The sequence below is a fragment of the Protopterus annectens genome, chromosome 4.part0, assembly GCF_019279795.1.
Source record: "Protopterus annectens isolate FY-2018-M chromosome 4.part0, PAN1.0, whole genome shotgun sequence".
NCBI classification, from domain to species: Eukaryota; Metazoa; Chordata; order Ceratodontiformes; family Protopteridae; genus Protopterus; species Protopterus annectens.
The window spans coordinates 787758041-787785394 of NC_056733.1; the positions used below are offsets into that span (position 1 = coordinate 787758041).

The 27354-nt window shown below is 44.5% G+C and overlaps 1 protein-coding gene across 1 annotated transcript in view; it reads left to right on the forward strand.

Annotated features, from left to right (window-relative positions):
- Positions 1-27354, forward strand: part of LOC122800343 (piwi-like protein 1) — a 785589-nt gene that overhangs the window by 144642 nt on the left and 613593 nt on the right. Inside the window, exons 3-4 of the mRNA XM_044069792.1 lie at positions 15140-15274; positions 26583-26797. Coding sequence (XP_043925727.1) covers positions 15140-15274; positions 26583-26797 — 350 coding nt within the window. The remainder of the gene's footprint in view (positions 1-15139; positions 15275-26582; positions 26798-27354) is intronic.

Genomic DNA, 27354 nt, shown 5'->3' on the forward strand with positions numbered 1-27354 from the left:
ATTCGGACATAGATCCCACTACTCTTACTTTGTGGGATCTGTTTGAGAGCCAGTTTGCGATCCATCTTGTGACGTAAGGGTTTATTCCCAGGTTGGTGAGTTTATCAAGAATACCCGAATGGGGAATGGTGTCAAATACTTTAGCAAAGTCAAGGTAAGCCGGGTGCACCTCCTTTCCCTTATCTATAGCCCGAGTAACTGTCTCAAAGAAGTCCACCAGGTTCAGGAGGCATGATCTGCCCTTGACAAAGCCGAAATGTGTGGGGTCAAGTGTTTGGAGTTTCCCAATCTCTCCATTTATGGTTTCCATAATGATTCGCTCCATTGCCTTGCAGATCAGACTAGTCGGGCTTATTGGTCGGTAGTTCCCAGGGTCGGTTGTGGGCCCACCCTTGTGCAGCGGAACCACAGTTTATGTGCACCATTCTATGGGCACATATCCTGTCGAAGCTGAGACTGAACAGGATATTCAGATGTGGGGTTAATTCATTTTTGAGCTTGCGTACAACACAGCCCGGGACACCATCTGGTCCCATGGAGGCAGTGTTTTTTAGCCTTAGAACCTTATTAACCAACGTATCAGTAATTGGAGTTGCACAATCCCCTGGAATATTAATAGGCTTTGTAGGTGGTGGTGGTGGGGATTTGCACTGAACCCGTCAGCCAAGATGTTGGCAATGTCAGTGGGGTCAGTGTATTTTGTTCCATTTTGTACTAGCTCAGAACAGACCTGAGTGTTGCCATTTACGTTTTTGATGTAACCATAGAAGGCCTTATGGTTATCCTTGGCAACTTTCTTTTCAAAATTGACTTTAGTTGACTTGATGAGGGCCCTCAATTTCTTACTAATGCTGATCAGGGATGATTTTTCTACTGGAGATTTGGCCTTTTTTTGTAGAAGTCTCCTTTTATTGTATAGTTTGCTTATGGCTGGGGTCCACCAGACTGGTTTCTTCTTGCTTGAAGAAGGAGTCTTGGTTTTATTTGAGATGGCATGGTCCATGCAATCCTGAAGATGTATATAAAGTGCCTTTGTGTAGGATTCTGCATCCTGGATATCATTATCCTTCTGCAAGGGAATAGTGAAGCTTTCCACTTCTGACGCAAATAGTTTGAAGTTTGCTTTGGAAAGGTTTTTTACGATGGTTTCTTTGACTGGGGGAGGTGGAGGGGTGAGGATGTCCAGGGTTATCAGTTTGTGGTCTGATCTGACCAGAGTGGGAGTGATGACCAGTGTGGTACAATGTGCACCCATATTTGTGATGACTAAATCCAATATGTTGTCCCCTCTAGTGGGAGAACATACCAGTTCAAGGGCATTTGAATTTATAAATTCTATGAACCGCTGGGCATAGGAGTTAGAACTTTTAGTAGTTCGCCCAGTCTATACCAGGGTAGTTGAAATTGCCCAAAATTATGGTGTTGGGTAAGACCTTTATATTTTCCAATGCCTCAAGGAATGCTGAGTGAGCATCTTGGGACATGGTAGACTATCTATAACAGGCTATGACTTGAAATGTGGTTTTGCCTGCTGATAGTTGCGCATGGATGATCTCTGGGGCATCATGCTGCGCCACTATCCTGGAGATGTGGGTATCCTTGATGAATATGGATACACCTCCGCTCTTTGTACTGCAATCTGGTAACTGAGGCCGGAAGGTATGATATGAATTGTAACCTGGTAGTGCTGGGGTGCTCTCTGGAGCCTTGAACCAGGTTTCCGTCACCGCACAAACATCGATTTTCTCCATACTGAGTTTCAAGTGCGTGCATTTTGAGGTTGAGACTTCTGGCGTTGAGTAGCATTACCCTTAGTTTTTGGTTACGGTGGTTGGTTGAGCCTTGCCTAAAAAAGGCACTATGGGGATGGCAAGAGCCTTGGTCAGTATTTGAAAGCCTAGGGGGTGACAGGTGCAAACCATCTGTAGCGAAACGGCAAGACTGGTCTGTCATGTCATCCCAGGCAGACAGACACTGGATCCCCTTAGAATGACACCAGAAGCTTAGCCAATAGTTGAAATTGATCATTTTGTCTTTGTATTGTGGTATCATTGTAGGTGAAGGTAGTATGCTACTCAAGGTCAGGGTCATACCAGCTTGGGCTACATGATCAGAGAGCTCCTCAATGTCTCCATGTATTCCAGGGAGGTACATCTTGGATAATTCACACCAACATGTACAATGACAGAGTCATACTTGTACTTGTTCTGGAGTGACCTAAGTGCCTGTGTTATGTGGCAGATCCTAGCACCCGACCGGCAGCTGACAGTAACCTTTTCCTTGTTAAGCCTGGTGAGTGGAACATCTGTGTGTCTTTCTATAGAGTCTCTTATTACTCGCGTGTTGGGTATGGTGTTTTGCTTTAGAGGCTGTCGTGAGACACACTGCTGAGGTGAATTGTGTGTTTTCTGGCTTGTTTGGAGGTGCAGGTTGCTTGCTTGTCTGCTTTGGAGGGCCCTGTTTCTTTTTCAAATTGGTACCTAGTGCCTCCGAATGTGTGTTTTGCCAGTGCTTGTTTTGTAGCTCCATATGTGACTGGTGGTGGTGATGCTAGTGTGTCTTTTCTCCTCTTGACTGTTAGTCATGGGTTGAGAGTGCTTAGCCTCCAGTCTGGCTGTGTATTTGCATCTTTCACAAGTTTGTGTCTAGAGGTAAGAGGAGAGGGTTGTCTGTATACATCGGGCAGTTGTGATATTGCCTCAGGATGCCCAATTCCACCAGATGAACTGGAGCGTACACCTGAAGCTCACCACTGGACATGCTTGGAAAAGTAAATTTCACTTGTCTTGTGGACAATCGAGGGTCTTGTGCTGTATTATTAATAGTGCTGTCTAGGAGATTTGGGCAAGTGCTGATTTGGGTTATGCAAGTGCTGCAATAAGAGCAGTTTATCTGAAGCACTTGAGTTGAGGCTTGCCTAGTTCTAAGGGAAAATTTGCAGCGCAGACTTTGTGGAGCCAGGAATAGTATACCCCAGCTAGCCGACGCTGCTCTGCGCAAGACCGAGCAAAAAGAGTTGCAGGGTTTTAAGAGAGGGAAAAGATGAATAGATCACAGCACGGATAGCACCCCACTTGTGGAAGATAGTATTTGAAAATGACTGACTGCGATACCACTCATGAAGGATAATTATGGCCCTGCTGAGCCTGTCCGGTAAGATGTTAGACTACCCCGGGAAGTGCATCACTAAAAGAAAGCGGTTGAAGGAGATCGTTCACTGCCAAACTCTCGCTGCTTCTCAGCAAAGGGTGCAAGATCTGGCTCCCCCCTGTTTAATGTACCTGACTACTGACATGTTGCCCGTTTGAATAGCAACAGTTTCTAGGAGAAAAGAGCTCTGAAGCCATCTTCAAGAGCACCTGTTCACTTTGATGTTATAGTACAGGTCTTGAAGATTAATACAGGACATCCAGTCATCATTTTGGTAGGACAGGCAAAATGGATTTGAACCCATGACAATCTGGAATTTAGAATTCTTTATGAAATAGTTTAGTTAACTTTGATCCAAAATGTCCCCTGTTTTCTTTGGTGCTAAAAAGAACCTTGAGTAAATTCTGGTTCCTCTTTTGTCTAGGGAAATGACCTGGGTGACTCTAGTCTGGCAGCTTTTGAGCCTCTAAAGCTGCTAACTCCTACTGATTGGGTGGAACACTGGGGAAACTTTTTTTCTTTTAGGGAAATTGTAAATAAAATGAATGAAATATCCTCTGGATATGATCTTTTGCACCCATGAATCTTTTGTGATGGCTATCAAAGCTTTTAGGAGCAATTTCAAGTGTCCCCAACTGCTCCAGAAAAGGAGAGCAGGACAACCTTACTGGAGTTCAAGAAACATCTGTCCGAGAAGGAATCTCAAGACATTTGTTTCTGCGGACCCCCTCTACAATGTGGGCAGTGTCTTCCATTGTAGCTGTTTTCCCCTCTGCCTCTGGGGGAATGTCTCCACCTGACTATTGGAAAGGTCCTTTGAGATTTCCGTAACAACATCTTTTTACTGCCACGTTGATTCCTAGAAAAAGGTCTCTGCAGAGTAGAAAAGTGGATTCCCACACCAAAGTCTTTTCGCCTTCCTCCCTGCAGGAAAGTGTCACTAACTGTTAGAGCCCAAATAGAGAAGTTCCATCAAAAGGATTGATGATAAATGATGCCTGGCAGGGCTTCGGAAAATCGCTCAACTGCATCAAGGCATGTCTTCTAATTGTTATGCCTGAACTGGCTGTCCATGAAGAACCCTCAGCTGCCTGAGTGATTATCCTCATGGATGCGTTTCTAATGGACTGCAGGGTGGCCAGTTGTGAGGAAAGACGCTTGTTCTGCAGACATTGACTCAGAGAGAGTTAGAGTTCTTAACCAAGTCCCTCTGTAACCTAGTGTAATATATGTAAGGTAATTCAGTGAACATAAGACAAAGGTCACTGAAACATACACTCTTCCTAAACCTATCCAACACCCTAGACTCCCTTTTAAGAGGACGGACAGTGGAACTCTGCTCAGCTAGCTCCTTTTTGGTGTCTGCCACAAAAACCATGGCATCTACAGGGATCCTCTTGGTCCAGTGTTTGTCAGAGGGAGCACTCAAAATTTTGTCAGGCATGTGGGGATTGGACCACAGAGTCCAGTTCCTTCCATCCCCTGCAGCAGACAAGGTCTGTATGCTCATTTGAGGGTGGGGGTGTGGGATAACTCTATGCAAATGGGCCAGACCTGAAGGCTTCCAAGAACACTGATTCCTCCTAGGAAGGGGTTTTGGAAGGCCAACCACCTTTCTAGCAAAGGATCTCTAAGATGTCTTCAAACATGGAGACCTAAGTGACCCTTCCCTTTCATTAAAATCTGTGAGGGATTCCTGCAGAGGAATCCAAGTGCCACCTCTTGGCATGACATTTTCCGAGGTACCTCTTCTGTGGGGTGTTCTGGACAGGTATCGGAAGAAGCAGTGAGGTCCCTAGTACGAATTACTTGGAAGCTCATATGGACTGGCTGTCCCTGATGTGTAGGACGAGTAGACTCAGGATCCAGACAGGCAAAAGGGATTGGATCCAAAGGTGGAAGAGTTGAATCCCCTCTGGGGTGAGGGAAAACCCTCTCCACCACCTCAAAGACAAAAAGAACAGGAGAAGCAGAGGATAATCTAACTGCAGCACAGACTCAGTGCAGATGATCAAAGGCCCTCACGACTCTCCCCTTCAAGGGAGAAGTAGGAGCTGATCTGTACAATGGTAAAGCCCAGAATGGAAGTGACTGCTCAAACTTCAGTCTGTCAACCCCTCAGATCCGACACTTCAGCTCTGGGGAACACTGCTCTGGGGGAGGTAGGAGCCGATTGGATCAGGGAAGTCGCCAGAGTGGAAGATTAAGGGTATCTTCAGATCAGACTGTTCAATTCTGACATCTCTGATAGGAGTGCTCCTAAACAGCAGGTCAGATCGGAGGAGGAATGACTGAATAAAATGAAGGTTTAAGGCTCATGGTGACAGATGGCAAGACCCGCATCTGGATCTGTATTCTGACAGATTTTCTTATTATTTTATCCACCTCTGCCTTAGAAAGACATAGGAGGACCTAATGGAGGAAGTAGTAGAAGGTGGCCTGTAAGACCTTTTAGAGGTCTCATTAAGGAATGGAGACTATACCCTTGGAGATACCGGCTCAGGGTAAAACCTTGGACTATAGAGCCAAGAAGACTTTGCAGTAACAGTCGTCGGATCTGAAGACTTGAGTTCTAAACTCTTGGAAATCTTCTGAGGTGGCTCAGAAGGAAGGGATGACTTTGGAGACTATGTAGTGGAGTGTTTTTTTGTGCTTCCTGGGCTCTTTGGACTTGCAAGAGGGGGCTTAAGCCCCTGATGTGGAAGTACCAGATGGAGCAGAAACTGGAAGGAGGCCTTAGTACTAGCATATTCCTCCTATCACTTTAGGCCATGGTATTAAAAGCAGCACACATGGAGCAGGTGGTGTCTGCATGCCAGGCTTAGACAACAGATGCACTCCCTATGGGCACCAGAGCTGGGGATCTTATGCCCACAGGAAGTGCACTTCTGAACCCAGTCTGCTTTTCAGCCATACTATAAAATGCTACGAACAAGCAACAATTCAACATAACATTCCATCCGGTGTTGTCCATTTCCATTCTTCCTAACCCATGCTACTGGCACTGACATTTCTATTTGTTGCTACGCTTGGATAAGGTTGTGCAACTTTGCAAACTACTTCAAGGCACCCTTTATCAATGTTTCTTAGCTCCTCTGAGTGTGTACCAAAAGTTAGACAATTTGACCAGGAGCGAGCAAGATGGAAAGATGCTTTCTGCCATTGGAGTACATTTTGCTATATCTCAGCAGTCCTTGTGGAACAAAAAGGGGAAAATGGCATGATTCTTCAAAAAATGAGTCTCTTTAGGATGCTCCTCCTGAGGGTTCCTCCAAGGCAGGGGTGGTAACCACAATGGATGCCGTCCACATGGCAGTGGTAGTCAGCAGAATCGAGATGTTCTGTGGAGCTACTTCCACGAGGCCCTTTCAGTGATCCTGAAGGATTCCAGACTCTCTCATGTTCTGGCGGCCGTTAGTCTTTTGGCTGTAAACCTGGAAGCTTGGGAGGCAATCACCTCAGATGTATGGCTGTTAAGACTCTTACCTAAGGGGTCTTCAGTACCGTTAGAAGTTCCAAGCTGCAATCCCTCAGGTCATCTAGATGTTTCACCCTGTTGAAGACTGGAAGCAGCCATCAAGATTCAGTAGCTGCTGGCAAATTGGATCATCTAAAAGGTCCCACCTTATCAGTGAGTATCTGAGATCTACTTGTTTCCAAAGGAGGAGGACCTCGGACCAATTCTGGATTTGAGGAAGCCAGTCCTTTTGTTTAAAAAAAAAAAAAAAAAAAAAAAAGTTCGGAATGGTCATGGATGCAGTCCAATATGACTTCTGAGAAAGGATGATTGGATGCTCAGTCGACTTTCAGAATGCTTGCATATAAAGATAGAGAGGTGGTCTGTGTGGATTCTCCACTTCTGGCTGGGAGCTGATCATTATCGAATCAGAGAACTGTCACTTGGTCTGACTACTGCTGTCCCGATGTTTAAGTGCTCTGTAATCCTAGGCTGTAGGGGTTTTCAGTACCCCCCCCCTTAAGTCAAAGATTGGCTGTTGACCATTCCTGTGAGAGCATCACTGATATGGTCCAGGGATACCATACCCCAGTTGCCTTGTTTCTTGGAGGTCATGGTCAGTTACCAGTGGTCGTCTCCTGGCTGCTGAGGATTTCATAAGCCTTACTTGAGAATATTTGTCTGCTGCAACCTCTTGGGGATGTTGTCCCATAGTGGGATTTGCCCTTCATGTTGCAGTTCCTTTTAGTCCATCCGTTTGAACCCTCTGCTACTATTAATTTGAAACATTTGCCTTGGAGAATGTTTTTGGTGGCTGTAGCCTTCTGCTAAGCACAAGTTGCAGGCCCTCTTCAATTCCACTGCATTTCATTTTCCATAAGGATAAGGTGTCTCTTCATTTCTCTCTTCCTCCCAAGGTGGCTACAGACAGTTTGAATCAAACAATTCACCTTTGTGTTCCTGATTTTTGCAAACAAAGGTGAATATTTGTCATATGTCTTTGATGTGCATAGACAATTGAGGTTCTGCTAGACGGGACAAAATCTTTCAGGAAGTCTGAACAGTTTTCTCCTTTTCCAAGTCTAGATTGGGTAAGCCTGTTTATGATCATGCTATCCAGGTGGCTGTCATATTGCACTGCTTTTGCATACAGTTTGAAGGGATGGACTTAACACCAAAAACTGTCATTCTGCTGTGGCTATTTTCACTGCCTTTTTTCCAGAGCTTTTTTGGATGATGTGTACTGCTGCTACTTGGATGTGTCCTCACTCTTCTTTGTGTTCCACTACAAGGTGGATATTCAGTTCAGATCTAGTGCTTCCTTTGGATGTTCATCGTGCATACAGATGCAGTAATCACATATGGGTTCTCTGCCGTCAGGCGGGTCCTCGGTCGGCCGAATTCCAAAGTCTTGGTCTGGCGTCGGTTGTTGTCGCCTTCTTCCCTGACGTCAGTGCGACGGGTGTACAAGTAACAGCCGACGCCATGTTCTCCAGTCTTTTTTGCCGCGCGGTGCCCGAAGCAGAAGCAGTTCGCAAGTGCCGGTCGGCCAGCTCCTGAATTTACGAAAAATTGGAAACAGAAGTCTTCTTTAAAGCTAAGTACCCCGTTGGGGAAACTTTTCTTGCCTCAGACCGATGTCAGACAAAGTTAACAATTGTATTTCTTGTGGGAAGCAAATACCGCATAAGGATTTCCATTCCCTCTGCATACCTTGTTTAAGCCCAGACCACGACGTCCCGGGGTGTCGCTTTTGTGCTACTTTCAATAAACGCACTATTAAGCGTCGGGCGGAGTTCGCCCAACATTATTTTGGTAAAGCCTTTGATTATAAAATGTCGTCCGATACTCCGACTACCGTTTTGTCCAAAAAACGAAAGGACAAGGACTGACACGCGAGGTCCGTGGTCTCCACCGACACCACACCAAAACCGGCTGCACATGGTCCGGTTCTCAGCGAGATGCCTATGCAGTCCCTGACTACCGACGACACTTCTTTGGCGGTGTCTTCTGTACCCGAGACCGCTGGTACCTCGGCCCTAACTTGGACTACAACCACCGAAACCACTGTGAGTGTTGAGCCTCCTAATGTGGACAGGTCCACTTCCACCCAGGGTGTATTTAGACCCCCTTCTTCCTTTTCCATTAAGGCCTTCACTAAGTCCAAATCAGCCATGCATCCCAAGAGGCCTGTTGCACAGGGCCCACCCCCAGGCCCCATGCCTAAAAAGCAGATGCTTAAAATGGCTGAGGATTTAATTTCCTATATCAGGGGTTCCCAATCCCCTCCAGACAAGAGACCCAGAGTGGAGGAAGACTCTCCCCTCTTCTGAACAGGGCTCCATTTTCTCAACATTCTGATGTGGAGGAACACTCGTACTCCCCTTATGAAGATTCTGATGCAGAACAGTCCATTCCTTCTGTATCTCCCCCAGAGGATTTTTCTTTTGGGGAAACCTTGCACACCTTGAGGAAGCACTTCCATTGGGAAGGCCAAGACTTTTCTGATTCCAAGAAAAGGCTTGGGGAATTTCAAGACTTTTCTGATTCCAAGAAAAGGCTTAGTGAATTTCTTTTGTTACCTCAACACAGACCTCTGGCTATTCCTCCTGTCCTGGACATACTTAATGATTACTCGGAGGCTTGTCTCAATCCGGATTCCCTGCCTCCTGCACCAGTCAAACCTGATAGGTATTACAGAGTCCCTAACTCTCACCAATTTCTTTTCAAAAGTCATAATGCTGACCCTGAGACCATTTCTCAAGGCCCCAAGGGAATGAAGGCCTCTACTGCCAAGAACCCACTACCTTCCGAAAGGGAATCTAGATCCTTAGAAAGGTGGGGGGGAAAGGTATACACCTCTACCACCCTAGCCATGAGGGCCTTAAATTGTCAGTTCCATTTGCTTAAATATCAGCAGTTTCTGTTATTTCAGTTAAGGAAAAAGATGTCTCAACCTGAACAACCAGATTTGAAGGAATTGCAGGATATGATACATAGTGCAGAACAAGTGGGTAAACACACCTTACAATGTGGTTATGATGCCTTAGAGGCCTCTAGTAGAGCCGCTGCTACAGGAGCAGTCATTTGTAGACATGCCTGGCTTAGAGAACAAAGCTTGCCTGATCATATTAAAGCTAAACTACTAGATGCTCCTTTACAAAAGGATGTGCTGTTTGGTACTAATGCTGAGGAGATACTACGGAAAATGGAAGAAAAAGCTAAATCTATGCAAACTGTCAAGGCTTTTCTATAGGTACAGCCACCTCGTTTTAGTAGAAACTGGCCTACAAAAAACTGGTCCTTTCCAGCCACAGACAAACCCCAAAGAGGCAGATACAGGCGCTCAAGGATCATATAGAGGCAGGCAATGGCCAACTCAAGCACCAAGAGGTGGCGAAGACAGTGCACAATAATACAGAAAGCAAACCCAATGACTTCCCCCTTTTCATGCCAAGCAAATCTCAGCTGGCAGCTCCCTTGGGAGGAAAGCTGGCACTATTTTCAGGAAATTGGCATATTATCACAACAGACAAATGGATCCTGGACATAATAAACAGAGGCTACAGATTTCATTTTCACACTCTCTTCCAAAAATGAGGCATGCCAAACCTGCCACACAATCAAAGGGCAGAGGCACAAATACAAATTACAAAACTCATGGACATGAAAACCATTCAAGAGGTTCCGACTCACGAACAAGGCCAAGGTTTTTATTCGACTTTTCCTCGTACCAAGAAAAGGAACCGACTGGAGACCCATTTTGGACTTGTCCATCCTAAATACATTTCTACTCGTACCAAAATTCAAGATGCTCACATTACAGCAGCTTCTTCCCATGCTGGGCAAGGAGTTTTGGCTGGTAACATTGGACCTCAAGGAGGCATACCTGCATGTCCCAATCAGACAAAGCTGCAGAAGATACCTCAGACTTCTTGCAGGTTCAATCCACTATCAATTCTCTGCATTGCCCTTTGGCTTATCTACTGCGCCCAGAGTATTCACGAAATGCCTGGCATCAGTAATTGCCTACTGCAGACTTCAAGGGATACAAATTTACCCTTATTTGGACGACTGCCTGATCCAAGCGGACAGCAAGCACACTCTTCTGGAACATCTGGCTTATGCAACACTGTTACTGAATTCTCTGGGATACACAATCAACAAAGAGAAATCCAGGCTAATACCATCTCAGAAAATAACTTTCCTGGGTGCCAACTTGGACACACACCCAGATGGCCTATCTCACGCCAGAAAAACAAGGGCAACTAACTCAGTACTTCAAAACACTAGCAAATTGTACCAGGCTTACTGCAAGGAAAATCCTGCAGGCTCTGGGTTTCATGGCATCTTGCATTCTTTTAATCCCATGTGCAAAGTTGCATATGAGAGAGCTTCAATGGTACCTAAAAAGCCTATGGTCTCAACACAGCCACAATTTGGAAACAATACCAATAATTCCATGTCTGCAAAAGGAATTTCAATGGTGGGCCCAAGCATGTCAAACAAACACAGGTCTCCCATTCTGCAAGCCTCAAGCAAATCAAGTCATCACAACAGACGCCTCAGATTACGCCTGGGGGGCGCACATGACAGGCAGGTGCATTCAGGGCAAATGGTCCCAAAAGGAAAAGCACCTTCACATCAATCAAAAAAAAATGCTAGCAGTAATAAATGCAATTACAGCATTCAAGGACCTCCTGCATCCAGGGCAATTATTGATAAAAACAGACAACCCCACAGTAATGTGGTACATAAACAAACAAGGAGGAACACATTCATATCCCCTGTGCAGACTAGCCATGACACTTTGGAACTTGGCTCTGGAATGGCAAATTGAACTTAAAGCACAGTACTTGCCAGGTTTGGCAAACACGCTGGCAGACAATCTAAGCAGAAATATGACAGATCCACATGAATGGAAGCTGCATCCACAGGTGTTTACAAAGATAATCCAAGCATGGGGAAGGCCAGACATAGATCTCTTCGCCTCCCACAGGAACCATCAACTGGAAAAGTTTTGTTCAAGGACTTTTCATCCAAAGGCCTGGAGGGTGGACGCCCTTTCATTCAGTTGGACAGCATGGACAGTGTACGCTTTCCCACCTCTGCCTCTTCTACCCAAGGTGCTCTTGAAAGCAAGAACAGACAGACCGAAGATGATACCGATTGCTCCAGACTGGCCAAGACAGCACTGGTACCCACTCCTAAGGAGCCTAACACATACTCCTCCCTGGCCTCTACCTCTAATGCCTGTTCTGCTAACTCAGCACAGCTACAAAACTCTTCACAGTCAGCTGAAAACACTCATTCTTGCTGCATGGAAAATTCCTTAACACCACAGCAGACCCTACTCTCCAAAGAGGTTCAGGATGTCATTCTGGAGGCCAGAAGGCCATCTACTAGGAAGACTTACTCCGCAAAATGGAAACGGTTTTGCTCTTGGAATGAGAAAAAAGGCCAGGACCCTAGAAAACTGAATTTGCCTCGGGTATTGCAGTATCTTGCTGAGCTGCTGAACAGTGGACTTTCATTTTCCGCCATAAAAATCCATGCCTCAGCCATTTCTGCAGAATTCAACACGGATCCACCGTTATTCTCTCACCCACTTTTAAGACAATTCCTCAGAGGGGCTAAGAATATAAGACCACCAAGGAAACAACCAGTGCCAGCCTGGGATCTTAATTACATTCTAGAAAAATTAACATTGCCTACCTTTGAATCGGCTGCCTCAACAGATTTGCAATATTTGTCCTGGAAAACAGCTTTCCTTCTGGCCATTACCTCAGCTCGTAGGGTTTCGGGACTACAAGCCCTCATGGCTGTGCAGCCCTTTCTTATCTTCCATCAGGACAGGGTTTCCCTTCGAACCAACCCGTCATTTATGCCTAAAGTGGTATCCAGGGTAGCTTTAAATCAAGCCATACACTTACCTACCTTTTACCCTAATCCTCAAAACAAAGGAGAAAGGCTGCTACATTCCTTAGACATCCATAGGCAGCTATGTTACTATTTGGACAGAACAAAGCCTTTCAGGAAATCATAACAACTTTTTCTGTCTTATGCTGTAGGAGCTCAAGGGAAGTCTGTTACCAAACAGACAATCTCTAAATGGATAGGCCACTGCATACGATTTTGTTACTCCTATCATGGGAAATCTTTCCTTGTAGGCATCAGACCACACTCCACCAGGGCCACAGCTACCTCTACAGCCTTCCTCAGAGGAGTTCCTACCAAAGATATCTTGGAGGCAGCCACTTGGAGTTCTGTACATGTCTTCACAAGACACTACCACTTGCCTTTATATTCCAAAACTAGAGCAGGCTTTGCTACTGCTGTGTTGCAGGGCATTCTGGCTCACCCCAGTTCTACCTAGTGCCTACCACCCTGTGCGTAGCTTTAGGATTCTACCCATATGTGATTACTGCAGCTGTAGTAGTTTTGTACCTACCATAAATGTAGATGTTAGAGTGCTAATACAGCTGCAGTACAGGTTTCCCTTCCTTCTTCCCCTCTAGGTATAGGACTAGTGGCTAACACCTCCTCATACAACTTATTTTAGGTTATCCTCATATGGTGTATTTGTTTGCAACTACTATTTTTTTTTTTTTGATAACATTGCATTGCTTGTATATATCATATATATATATATATATATATATGTATATATCATATATATATATATATATATATATATATATATATATATATATATATAAAATGTGTGTGTATGTGTGTATATATATATATATATATATATATATATATATATATATATATATATATATATATAATTTATCTATTGCCTTCCTTTTGGGGGCACCTGACATCTGGGGCAAGAAAGATGGGAGAACATGGCGTCGGCTATTACTTATATACCCCTGTTGCACTGACGTCAGGGAAGAAGGCGACAACAACCGACGCCGGACCAAGACTATGGAATTCGGCCGACCGAGGACCCGCCTGACGGCAGAGAACCCATATGTGATTACTGCAGCTGTATTAGCACTCTAACATCTACTTTTATGGTAGGCACAAAACTGTACTTTCCACAATATTGTGGAATATCCTTTAAAACATGTGGTTGTGTGACTGAACACTGTCTCACAAAGTTTAATCTTGGTGGAAAGGGCACCATCAGATAGTTATGTACTCACCATAGTGATAGATCAGTGTTGTGTCTATCTGTTTTTCACCCCCCCCCCCCCACCTGCCTGGTGAGTTTTCGTAAGATAAAGTTGGAGAAGTTTCTTTTATGTTGGTTGTGGGGTCCTTTGTGTTCCTTTCGGGATGGTGTTTTGCACAGTGAGGCAGAGAGAGAAACGCACCGAGGTTGTGGTAGTTGAATTAGGCATTATGGCTAGAGGAGGCAGGGCTCGGTGAACTGTTTCGGGGATGTGGCTGGTCTCAGATGTATCCAATCTGATAACCCACAGATGGAACCAGACTCAGAGACATCACACATTTACTGTTAAGTGTATAACCTTTGTTTTCATAACGTAATGGCCATTTAAAAATGTTTTTTTTCTTAACTCGTAGAAGAGAATTGTTTGCCAATCTGGATGTGGGAAGTGATTCCATAATTGTGATTCCAGTATCGCATGATCCTTTGGAAGGCGGGTAATATTTTAGAATGCCTATTTTGGCATTATTCCATGAAATGATGCTTATGCAACATCTTTGGTTGTCCAGCACGGCAAATCCTGGTATTATGGAATACTTGCTGTAGATTGAAAGTAGGAAAACTGAACGTTTTATTGTTGCTTCCCTTGTTGACTGTAGAGTTATGACACTTTTTAGAATCTTTTGTATCCAGGGGAGGCAAAAACCCTGTAACCTTCTTATTGGTGTGAGGTGAGTGGGACCTCACCATCCAAACACTAGGGACTAAGGTTTTGAGGGTAATTCCCAATGCCTCCCTGTACATGTCTGAAGGGTACAAGTGGCATTCAGTGGACTGCTGTGTGGATCTGCTACACTTTTAGGCTCCACCACAGCCTGAAGACAGGTCCACATTAGGGATTCCACTGTGGTAAGTATAGTTTGAGGCATCCCATCTCCTCACCCTAGCCCCTCCTCTGGAAGAGGTATGGGGATAGCTTAGTTGTGTTTTCTCCCATGCTGTCTTCAGGTGTCTAAGCTCCTAATTGAGCTCTGGTCATCTTGGGTTGTAGGGCTTCATTCCAACAAAAGTTGTGCTATATCCTGTAGCTTCATGTAACAAAACTCTTCATGTATAATGTCCATTGTCAATGAGGCATTGAATTAGGCATTATGGCTAGAGTCAGGGCTCTGTGAACTGTCTTGGGGATGTGGCTGGTCTCTGATGTATCCGATCTGATAACGTATTTGCTTTGGTCAGCAGAGTGGTTTACAGCATTATACCCCATTTGCATGAATTGTGGGTTGATGTAATCCACTATTTCTTAGGATGACGCCTGCCAATTTACTCTTCACTGTTGTAAGAGGTTAATGCAGTTCCTTTAATGCTTATTACAAAGATCTAATTTTTTCAATTAATCTGCATTACAGAACTTCAAGTCTCTAAGATTTCGGCTGGATTTCAGGAGATGACCTTAGGGGAAAGAGGAGGACGTCGACGGGATTTTCATGATACTGGGTTGAACACCAGGCAATCAATGGAACATGTAAGGGAGAGTAAAACAGGTAAGGACATAAGTGATCTCAGAGACTTAAGTTTTCATCTGTTTTTCTGTGCATTAGGTGCCCGACAGTCACATTGTGCAAAGTGAGTGTTTAAATAGGGTATGCACTGAATGATTATCATTGACTCTGATCTAAGAGTGTTGTGGTTTAGTATTGGGCCAGGAGAAATGCACTTTTTAACCTGCTGTGGAATAAATTAATCCTTAAAGGGCTTTTAAAGACCCCCTTTCGACGAAGCATTGTCCAAGACCGACCAGTCTCCTCAGGCCTCTGGCGCAAAATCTACTCCGGTGCAGACATCTCCATCGGCACCCACATCTAGAAAACATAAGCATCCTTCAGCTGGTTCCTGCTGGGAATCAAAATCTAAAGTTCCAAAGATTTCGGAATACCGAATCCTCTGCACCGACCTTTACCACAGTACCATTGACACTGACCATGACACCAACTCCAAAAATGACTGTCTGCATTGACTATTTTAGGTTACCACATCGGTACTGACATCTCCTGTGGCCACGCACTTTTTACCTTCTTGCCCTGGTGCCAAAGACTGAAACTTTCTTTGCACCCAGGACTACATACTTTTTATCAATCAACCCCCTTTCTGAGTCAGCTAGCCCCTTCTCCCTCTGGGTTATCCGTTAGCTCCTCTAGGACTCTTTTTAAGAAGTTGATATAGTGAGGTTGGTGGATCAGCTTCCTCCATATTCTCAGCCCCCTTCCCCTCCTGGGGCAGGGGAATTCTCTCCCAGTACCACCACATAAACTCCTCCTCAGACATTTTTACTGGCTTTAGAGCGCTCTACTCCATCCACAGACTCCTATGGTCTCGGCAGTGATAACTTGTATTCTGTTCCTGTCAGGGCTCTGACTCAGTGCCTTTGGAACAAATGAGTACCCGATACCAGGCCCCTGTCAGGTTTGGAGGGTTTAAGTCTACTCCTGTTCTTAATTCGGAGCTGGTCTTACCACTTCGGACTGTGCCGGCTGCATCCTTGGCTCTGGCTGTGCAGGTGGGTCCTTCATGTGATTCCATTTCCGGGTTTCTCTGTTCTGGGCTCCCATCGCTACTCTGGGAGGGCCTGCCTTTCAAGCTGTGGACAGAACCTTGACCACTGCTTCTTTCCAGGTGGCTCCTGTTACCAGAGTCTCACCCCTTCACCCCAGCTTACTCAGAGCTGCCGCCAACCTCCGTACCTGGACAGCAAGCTCCAAGGATGAAAGACATACTGACCAAGGGTCACCTTCAGATATTCCTACTGAAGATGCCCCTCAGAAGCAATTGTTTAAGAAACACCTGGACTTCCCTGAAGAGTTCATCACCAAGGAGGTAGATTTTGATAAGGGGAAGGTTCCCACTCTGGTCACCCCCCCCCCCCCCACCCACCCCGAAGACATCTCCTTTGGAGACATTCTGGAGATACTAAAAAGGAGGGGTAAGTCCAAAGACCCTTCCTCTGAGGAATCTGTGTATTTGCAAGCCTTTGGGGCTTGCTTATCTTCTTGGGTGACCCCTCCTGCAGACTGTTATTAAATTGATCGCTCAGTGAGCTTGGAAGGCCTCTCAATAGAACCAGTTACCCTGAGACCAGATAAGATACTTTCCGCTCACGAAGATCAGCACCTCTGGGTGAAAGGATTAGCAGTAGATGCCATGGTGTTAGCGGCTGCCACTAATAAAGACCTGGCTAAGGAAAGTTACACTGCTCATCTTTCTAACTGGGAGTTAAGGGTGATGGACAGATTTGGGAAATGGGTTTATATGCAGCATCGACCTGTACCATTAGGTCCTTGAACTGTTTGGCACATTTTACTTGGCTCTAGAGGGATCTGGTCAAGGAGCCATCAGATACTGAGGAGCAGTGGCAGAAGAGGTTCAAGGAAAAAGTGGCCTCCCGGTTAGCTAGCCTAGAGTATAACTCGAATTTGTTTGAGGCTAATTTCACATGCAGCCCAAGGAGTGACCAGGTCTGCAGGTTTAGGTGTTGCAGTTCGACATATTTGGCTGCGCCTGTGTGAGTTTGGGGAGCCATTCAAGTCTTCCTTCGTCAGTGCTCCTTTTGACAGATCATCTTTGTTCGGCCCCAAAGTTAAACACTATCCACGTGTGAGAGATGGAAAGACCCTGTCTGTTGTAAGTATACATTTTTCTGCTCCCCAACGAGCCTATTCCAGGAATCCGAGGAGTGGGAATTTGTGGTTCAAGAAGTCCCAGAGGCCTTTCCAGGACACGTGGTGCAGACGCCCCTTGGGGGAGAGGAGTTCAGATGGAAGATGCTGTCTTAGAGTCAGAGGTGTTCTGCAGAACCAGGGTTGTAGGGAGTCTTTCTCTGGCCAAACCTATCAGCGCTCCTGAAAGGAGGCTCGATTGTCTACTTCTAGAGGCAGTCGGGGGAAGACTTTCTTTGCACCCAACAGCCTGGCAACGAATAATGACAGATGCCTGGGTGCTAAGGATTATTTCCAGAGGTTACCTTATCCCTTTTACTCTTTACCCTAGAACAAGACTCCCTGATATTTCACCCAGAGGCACCAAGCAGCCTTGGAAATGCAAAAGCTGCTAGGAAGTCATCCAAGAAGTCCTACCAGACCAGATCATAAGGAAAGTTACTAGGCTATTGGCCCTGAGGCCCTTGTAAGCCTAGCGAAGAGTTTAGCCCATGTTTAGACAAGTCAGCACCCAAAGCACCTGTCCAGTAGGGACACAGGTGGAATCACAGGGGTGTATTTTCTGTTTCCCATCCAGTTATCCAAGCTGCACTGGAAAAGGGATTAGGTACTCTGCTTGATGTGGAGAGGGAGACTGTTTCGTAGTCATCTCTGGGACACATCTGTCCCACCTAGTCCTATTCATGCCTCAGACCAGGTTTAGGTTGCGCGCGCGTGTGTTACTTGAGTGGATCTTGACTTGCGGATATGCAGCAGTCACGTCAAGGCAGGGTCTGAGATTTTGTATGCCAGACAGAGGTTACCTCTGAGGCGTCTGTATGAAATGGAGTACAGGGACAGGGCTTTTAGCCTTTCCATGTGGGATACATGTTTGAGTCCCTGTATTATTTTGGTGAGGAACCTTTGTGGTGTGTCCAGCTGCTCCATGTGTTTTGTGAGGTACATGCTAAAGGGATAGTTGTACTCAATTGGCCTTCGTAAGGGAAGAATGCACGGATGTCTTGACCCCCTTGTCCCTGGATGAGATACCCTTACTTATGAGATGGGCCATGTAGAAAGCTTTTCGTACAATGGAAGCAACATATGGTGGTCAAAAGTTGGGTTGCTGTCAACCTGAGTGCCCAAATCCCTCACAACCAATTGCGTGCTTAGGATGTTAATGTGATATGTGGGGATGTCACTCCCCAAAGGGGATGATGCATTTTTTGACTTTGAGCTTGTCATTTGTTTGGGCAAGACCCTCTTGGAGGATGTCAACACTAGGGGAAATGACCACGCCCAGCTTGTAGTCATCTGCAAACTTGGTCAGCCATAACCCACTGGTTTTGGCCTGCACCTCAGAGTAGTATAACCCGAATAACCGAGGCCGCAAAACTGATCCCTGAGGTATGCTGCTTGTTACTGGTCTACTGCTTGAGGTGGCTTACACTACTTTTATTAGGTGGGTTCTATCAGTGAGCCAGTTTGCTACCCATCTGATAACGCATAGATTGATGCAGAGTTGTGTGTTGAAGGCTTTGGCCAGGTCGAGGTACGCTGTGTGAGCACAGTCTTTCCCTCTTCCATGGCTTTGACTTTGTCAAAGAAGTCAACCAGATTTAACAGACATGACCTTCCCCCTGATAAAGCCAAACTGTGTGGCGTCGAGTGAAGTTGCCAATGTCCCTGTTAATGAGGTCCATGATCCTGTCCATGGCCTTGCAGATCAGGCTAGTTAGGCTGATGGGTGCATAATTTGCCAGATTGGTGTATGCTCCACCTTTGTGTAAAGGGATGACAGTGGCTGTCCTGCACTTGGCTGGGACAAAGCCGGTACTCTGGCTTTGGTTGAATAAGGTGCCTAATGGTGCTGCAGGTTCATGCCTGAGTTCATGTAGGATGCAGCCTGGGATATTATTGCGTCCCATGGAGGCTGTATTTTTTGCCTTTGAGAGGGCAGATGATGACTTCTTCCCTACAAATAATGGGAGGGGAGCAGGTACTGGGGATGTCCTGATATACTGATGGGACAGAGGGGTGAAGTGTTGCTGAATCAGTCAACCCGATAGGCTGGCTATATCTACAGCATTTGTGTATGTAGGGTTCTGACTACCAGTTCTGAACAGATCTGGGTGCTTCCTTTGAGATTGCAGACATGTGAAGAAGGCCTTATGATTGTCTCTAGTAGATGTGGCCAATTTGGACTCGAAGTTGGCTTTAGAGGATTTCACTAATGCTCTTATATGCATGTTCAGGCTAAGGAGCGATTGCTTCCATTTGGGCACCTGCTCCTCCTTGGTCCTGGACAGCATTTTTTCTTTTTATGTCACTTATTGCAGATGTCCACCAGACAGGTTTACTCTTCCTTGTGTTGGATAATTTTGTCCTGTCAGGTATTCCTGATTCCATGCATCTATACAAGTGCTCGTATAGTACGTTGATGTGGATTTGGACATTGGTGCCAGTTCCAGCGGAGGGGGAGGGGGCTATGAATCTGTTTATACCATCCCTCAGGATATTTTAGTCGGCTTTGGAGAAGTTTTTTGTGTTACTGTAGGTGGGGGGGGGGGGGGTCAGGGGAGATGTTGACTTCAAAAGTGTACGTTTTATGGTCCGATCTTACCAGGATGACACTGTGGAGGTGCTGCAGTGGTTACTCAAATACTCTTGTTGGTTAATGCAAAGTCCAAGATTATCACTTGTGGGGGGTATCGACTAGCTGTTGCAAGGCATTTGAGTTGATAAAAATTGAGGAATCTCTGGGCGTTTGCATTCTGGCACGAGTAGTTTTTCCAGTCTATGGTTGGGTAATTAGTTGCCCAGGATTAGGGTAAAAGGTTGAATATTGATTGATTTTTGAAGAGGTCAAGATAAGTGGAGTGGGCATCAAGTCATGTCTATATCATAACATCGTAGATGCAAAATGTCGAACGCTCACAAGAGCGAAAATGCCGAAACTTGAATTGGGTATTGTGGGGGGCTGCACCCCCCTGCTAAATGTGTTCCGACTCCAAGATAGCACTACAGTGAGGAATGGGCAAATATTCCAATCTTCACTGTACTGCAATTCAAAAACGGACCATCGACATTTCTGCACTTTTGCTGTTGGGCCATTCGACATTTTTATTTTATGATAGAATATAGATCCAGCTAGTCAAATTTGGGGGCCTGTAGCTAGCCGTGAATTGAATAAGGGGTCTTATCAACAGTTAACTGCACCTGGAGTGTCTCCTGTGCGTCATACTGTTTGACCAGTCTAGAGGTGTGTGCGTCTTTAACTATTGAACCTCCACCTACTTTGGCTTTGCTGCCACCAGCTTGGGTCTGAATGTATGATAGGATGAGTAACCAGGTAAGGCTGGGGTGGTCTCCGCAGCTTTGAGCCATGTTTCTGTGACTGCTCAAATGTCAGCAGCATCTAGGGTTAAGAATTCTTGCAGCGAGTGCACTTTCATGTTTAGACTCGTAGTGTTTAGCAGCATGACTTTTAATTTGCTTCTTGTTGGAATTCTTGTTTTTATCTATCTCAGGACTTTTCCTGAAAATGACACAGGGGTGGGGATGGCAAGGACCTTTGCCTGAAGCCCAACTAAGACCAATGGTGCCCATCTCTAGCAAAGCATTGTGGTCTGTTGATCATAACTTCCCAGGCTCAGGATTATAGGAGGTTACTAGGCTAATGGCCCTGGGACCTTTACAAGCCTAGTCAAGAGTTTATCCCCAAAAAATAAATTTGTCCGCACCTGTCACCCCTGTCATTGAAGGACAAAGGTGGTACTCCTGCGACAAATTTATGGATCTGAAGTAGTTTACTTCATTTGGTCTTCACCCTGTGGGATACCGGATCCATATCTGATCCGAGCCGGTAACCTTACTAGCATCTGCTCCGAGCTCCTCCCCTTACCCAGAATACACCTTCACTACCATCCAATGTGCAGTAGCATCTGTTTCATGGCCTCTGTGTATAGGTTCTATGCATGTTGCAGTGTTTTATTGTCTGTATTGACAAATATGCTGCCATAAGCAGGTCTACTTCTTTTAGAGTTTTTCTGACAATGGTTGCTCTTCTGTGTTTTTTTTTTGGAGACTTCAGTTGCATGGGTCTTACTGAAACAGACTTGCATGCCTGTCATTAGGCCCATGGCCAGGTAAATATTGGAGTTCATCATTGGGTGTTTTCCCTGCCTGATGGACTTCCATTTGATCTTTTTGGTCTTGTATAAGTTTCACTGCCCTCTCCCCAAGGATTTTGGGGGAGGAGATGATCTCCATCGTCATAAAGAGGTAGCGTCTCCTTCTAGGGTTGGTAATTTTTGGTCCCTTGTAGGAAGATCCTGGGAATTGGTCAGTAGCATCTCAATCCCTTGTTTTATTCAAGATTTTAAGTCATTGTTGTCCCTTAATGCTGATCAGTCAGAAAAGTGATTAGCATGCTTCCCCCTTGGTTGTGAGCCACCCATGAGAATCTGTCATCCAGACAGTTGTCAGTTGTGCATATCCCTAACTTTGCAATCTTGCAGCCTTGATTGAAATGCTGGGAAAGCCAAGTCTACTGCATGGCACAGTGCATGCTGATTGGAGGACAAGCATATACTTCTGCATTAACTGCAGCAGTCAACCTTCCATGAGTGCATTGTTGCATTTGGTCAGGCCGCATTCATGCCATGTGCATCTGCAGCTTGCTCCATCCCTCCTTGGCCCGATTCTTAACATTTGGGTTGTATGAGTTGCATTTGGGTTTCTATTTTTATGCTCTGAAGCTGAATTATTTCTTTGACAGGAGCCATTCCCCAAATATCTGCCTGAGTGTACAAACAATATGGACAGATTAGAGTACATTCACATTAGTGCTGGTGTACAAGAACAAGGGAGATATGAACAGCTGTGGGCAATACGGACGTATCCAACTTGGTTCATACTGGATGAAAGTTCTGGTGAGAGTAACTGATTAACTGAATGACACATCCAGAGTAGTAGAAAGTAAGATGGAAAGTGAGCAGTTGTGGGTTCAGATCAGGGTGCAGCGCAACTGACCTATGTTTGTAGTGAGAGAGAATTGAGAAGAAGCTAGCGATGGGGAAAGAGACCAGATTGGCCATTCCTAGATTTGGAGAAAGCATATGACAGGATCCCATTAAAGCATTTGTGAAAGCTATGTACACAGAGAAGGCGAACAGTGTCTGTCTGAGAAGTTTCCAGTGGTAGTGGATGTGCGTTGGGGCTCATCTTTTGAGCTCACTACTTTTCAGACTGATGGGACTACATCAGCAAACAGGTCAACAAAGATGCTGTATGCAGATGATGTGCCATTACAGGCAGTTTCTGAGCAAGATACTTGAGAGAGGATAGGGGAATGGAATGCTAAACTTGAAGGCACATTGTGTAAAACTGAGTATAGTTAAGACATACGTAACTGCAGCTAATGAGGGAAATCGGAAGAAGCTGGTAGGCGAGATAGAAAAGAACAGGTTAACTGCTTTAAACATTTGGGAACAATGAGGAGAAGGAAAGTCTGAAGACGTCAAGGCTGGAATCATTGGGGCTGCAGCCAACTAGCACAGACTGTCAATCTGTTAGAATGGCAAGTGGAAAATTAAGGTGTACAAAACAGTGATACGACGAGTACTATTGTATGTTACAGAACACCGGGCAGTAAAGGCAGAGCAGCTGAAGCTAGAGGTGATGGAGTTGAAGTGCCTGAGATGATTGGTAGTATGCACACTGCCATAGATGAAATGAGCACAACAGAGCAGAAGCCAGAGTAGCTTCAGGTAGAAAGCCAGAGAACGGATTATAGTGGTTTAGGCACATGCAGGAAAACAGAAGACATTCTGATGAGGGTGATCAAGGACAGACAAAATATGAGGAAATGAGGGCGTCGAGCAAAAAGATGAATGGATTTTAAAAGTGGTCCTGTGACAGTCAGGCATGATTGACTAAAGTTGGAGAGGCATTGAATTGAGAGATGGTAACAGTTGACATGACACCTTGACTCCATTTAAAAAAAAAAAAAAAAAAGGAGGGAGTATTTGGTAAGGAGCTTGGGTCCTGTGGGGTTGATCTCCACTATCCTTGATATTGGGTAGGCTTGCATGTGCCTTTTGGGGGGAGGGGGGAATGGATTCTGGCTATGGGGCTGCCCTTTTCTGAGTATCTGCTGCCAGTGGTTACTTAATTCATCCTTTATAATCTTTAGTCTCTGTATTTGTGATGGCCTGTAATTCTCCATGACCTTTTATCTGCAGCTGTTGGACATGAACATTTTGTGGTGGTACTGATGCCTTGGAGGTGGTCTCACAGCTTGCAGTTCCATCCCCACTATAGGACCCATCTGAGAGCCCGTGATGTTGGCTATGATGTGGTATTTCTTACCATATCAGTTAATGTATGAAGAGGATCCCCTTTGGATCCATGATTTGGATGACTATGGGATTACTGGCCCTTCATTGAATCTCAATAGCTTAATTTCCTTTAAAATATTGATTTATTGCATTTGTTTACCGGGAAAGTCCACTGGGCCTAGGTGAGCCCATTTTCAGTGGAGGCCCGGGGAGAAAAGCTCCACGTAAGTCACATTACAGAAATACAAATATCAAAAATACAAATATCAAAAATGTAACACTATTTACAGTTGAGCAATTCCATTGCAGTTTTATGGTGGTCCATCGATATTAACATGTACTTTTAGTTATGTAGATGCCATAGACATTACTGGTTGGGAGGCAGAAAAAACAGCAACATTGTATACAATTATTTACATGCATTCAAATCTGTGTAGGCAGTGTAGTAACAGTCATAGGTATGGCTGCAAACCTGCTGAGAGTGCATACCTCTAGCCCCAGAGAGTGGGAGTAGTGAGAAGTTATTTTTGGCAAGGGCATAACTAGGTAGAGAGATGTTGTCAGAGTGATGTTTTAAAGAGAGCAGGGTATGAGATGGAGGTTACTGAGGTTGGGAGGGTATTTCAAAGTTTGGAGGTAGTGAAGGAGTAAAGCATTTGGCCAGCTGGAAGTTGAGGTTTATTGACTTTAAGTAGAATTTTGTTTTCAGATCTAAGGTGTCTGGATGGTACAGAGTTTATAGAGAGAGCTGGACAACCTGTTGGTTTATATATTTTATGTGCAGTTATTAAGTGGAGGTAGTTGAGAGTAAAAGTTCAAGCCAGTTTAGTTGTTGCAGTGAGGAACAGTGATGTGATGAGGATCCAGCATTTGCAAATGTAGCAATTTTATTGTAGCATATATCAAGTTTGTTTTTTAGTGAAGAGTGTATATTGGTGAGGATGGCGGCACCATATAGAAAGGATTGGAGGTAGGAGGGCAGAAGTTCTTTTGGCATTGTTATTTAGGTAATAGTTATGTCTGTAGAGGGTACCTAGTTTCTGGTGTCTTTTTGATATTGAGTATGTGGGGTTCAAAAGTTAGGGTATCCTCGATAGTGACTCCTAACAGTTTAGTACTGGGGGCAACTTCTTTGGAGGCATTTTGGGAGAGGATAGAGAATTCAACCCTGTTTAGGGTGTTAGTTTTTTTTGGGAGTAAATAGAATCAGCTTGGTCTTGGGTTGAGAGTGAGGTGATTATTTGAAATCCATTTTTCAGTGGATGTGAAGGCATTTTAGGTTAGTAGTTGAAGCTCAGAAGGGGTTTTAGCAGTACAGATAATTGTTGAGTCATCTGCATATTGTACTATGTCAGCCTGTATTAGTGACTCATGGAAATTAAGTTGAATAGTAGGGGGCCCAATATTGAGCCTTGGGGGACACCTGTGGAGATGTTTAAGAAGGTGGAAGAGGATTGCTGCCTTTTGGTTGATTGGTATCTGACAAAGGCAGCTAGAGAACCAATTTAGGGTTGGCGGTGAGAAACCTAGGTTATTACGTTTAGAGAGTAAATGGGGTGAGAAATTGTATCAAATGCATTTCACTTGTCTGTAATGGGGAGGCAAGCATTGCATTTGTTTTTGTAACCAGGTGCTTGCTGGTGGCAGGTAAATAGGCAAGTAAAATGGCAAGTGCTTTGTGAAAAGTAAACTTGTGGCTACACTGCTTGCTCTGGCTCAGGCATTGATTTTTTTATTTATTTAATTTGCATTTGTTGACCGGGATAGTCTGACTGGATACATGTCCATTTTCAGCGGAGGCCCGGGGAGAAAAGCTCCAAGGTCAGTTAGATTAAAATGCAGTATATACAGTAGTTAACATAAGCAAGCAATAAGGCTTATGATTATAATGTATACAGAGGTTACATACCTAGGCAAATAGTTCTGGGGTTAATGAAAATCAGAATAGGTCTTCATTAAGTAGTTCAAGTCAGCAAGCGCGCTGTTAAGTTATACAGTTATTTACAGATGCAATATTTACAGTGGTTACATGCCAAAACAGAATTAGACAAGATAAAGGTCAGGATAGTGCTAAGAGTACTGGAGTACGAACTTGTGGAAATATTTTGCCAAATGCTGCAAACATATGGAACCTATTGAGAAGAGCCTTATTTATGTATATGCATATATAAATGTCTTTTCAGTGATTTTATTCATCAGGACATGTCATTGTCAGCTAGCCTGTTTTATTTCTCTGTCATTGGTTGATGGCCAACCAAAGAAGATTAAGGCTGGGGGGTAGTTGGCATTTTTTAAATGGCTCCAACACACATGCTTGCTTGTGTCCAAGGATGGTGTGCAGCATCTTTTGTATATTTCTTGGTCTCTTCTGGGGTTCTGTGACCGTGTGTACTCACAGGTGTGCAAGATGGTAGAGTAACCTTAAGTTAAATTATTCTCCTTATGCCATCTCTTAGAGGCTCCAAAGCTGTGAGATGAGCTTGAGTTGCCTAGATAGTCAGTTTAACCCTTTATGGCAATGAGGCTGGCAAAAAAAAAGGTTTTAAATTGGTTTTATATTTGTTGAAAATGGCAAACTGAACTGTGGGACATATTTTTGTAACTCTTAAAATGGTCAATTGTAATTCTGTCTTCTCTAAAAATGTCCTTTGATAGAAAAGCCACTTTGCATGTTTGAAGGTGTTTGTTTAGAGCAAAGATTTATGCATAGCATGCTTTACCTATAAATGTATGTGAACTTTGGTTGCATGTGGAGATGATTTTGGATCATTAATTGTAACCAACAATTAATCATTTTATATTTTGTGTTCTGACTTCAGGTACTTCAGGTAGTGTAATAAAGTTGACTACTAATTTTTTTCGTCTGACATCACGTCCACAGTGGACATTATATCAGTATCATGTGGAGTATAATCCAGTGATGGAGTCCAGACGTTTACGCACTGCGTTGCTGCTGTACCATGAAGAGTTACTTGGAAGAACAAATGCCTTTGATGGTGCCATACTGTTTTTGCCTAAAAGGCTAGAAAAGAAGGTACTGAAAATTATGCAGCAAAAACTCTCACTATTGTGTAGAGTTAAAATTTAACTTTTAACCTTTTAGTTGGAATTTAGCAATGAATGGGTATTATGGTGAGTTAATGCGTGGGGGATATAGATGAGCTTTGGTGCTGTAAATTGAAAACAAGTCATGCTGATTGGATGAACTTGCTTGGCGGCAAAAAATAGTGTCAATTTAATATTTGTGAATTTCGTTAAATATTGTGAAAAGGGAGGAGGGACTGCAGGACCTTTGATGTGCTGTTGAGGATGACTTTTCAGTATTTGAGAGGGAATATTAACACTTGATGGAAAATGTCTTGCACCACTACAAAGAACATCATTTTGAGAATTTAAATGAAAATGTAAAGTTAGATCTGAAGCAGTTAACTTCATTTTATCTGCAACCTGTGGGTATATGGATCCGAGCCGGCAACTTTTTTAAAGGCATCTGCTCCGAGCTCCTCCCCTTACCCATAATGCACTACCATCTCCTACCTTCCCCCAGATCTAGTTAGCCATGCCAATAGTGTGCATCATGGTCTCCTTTGC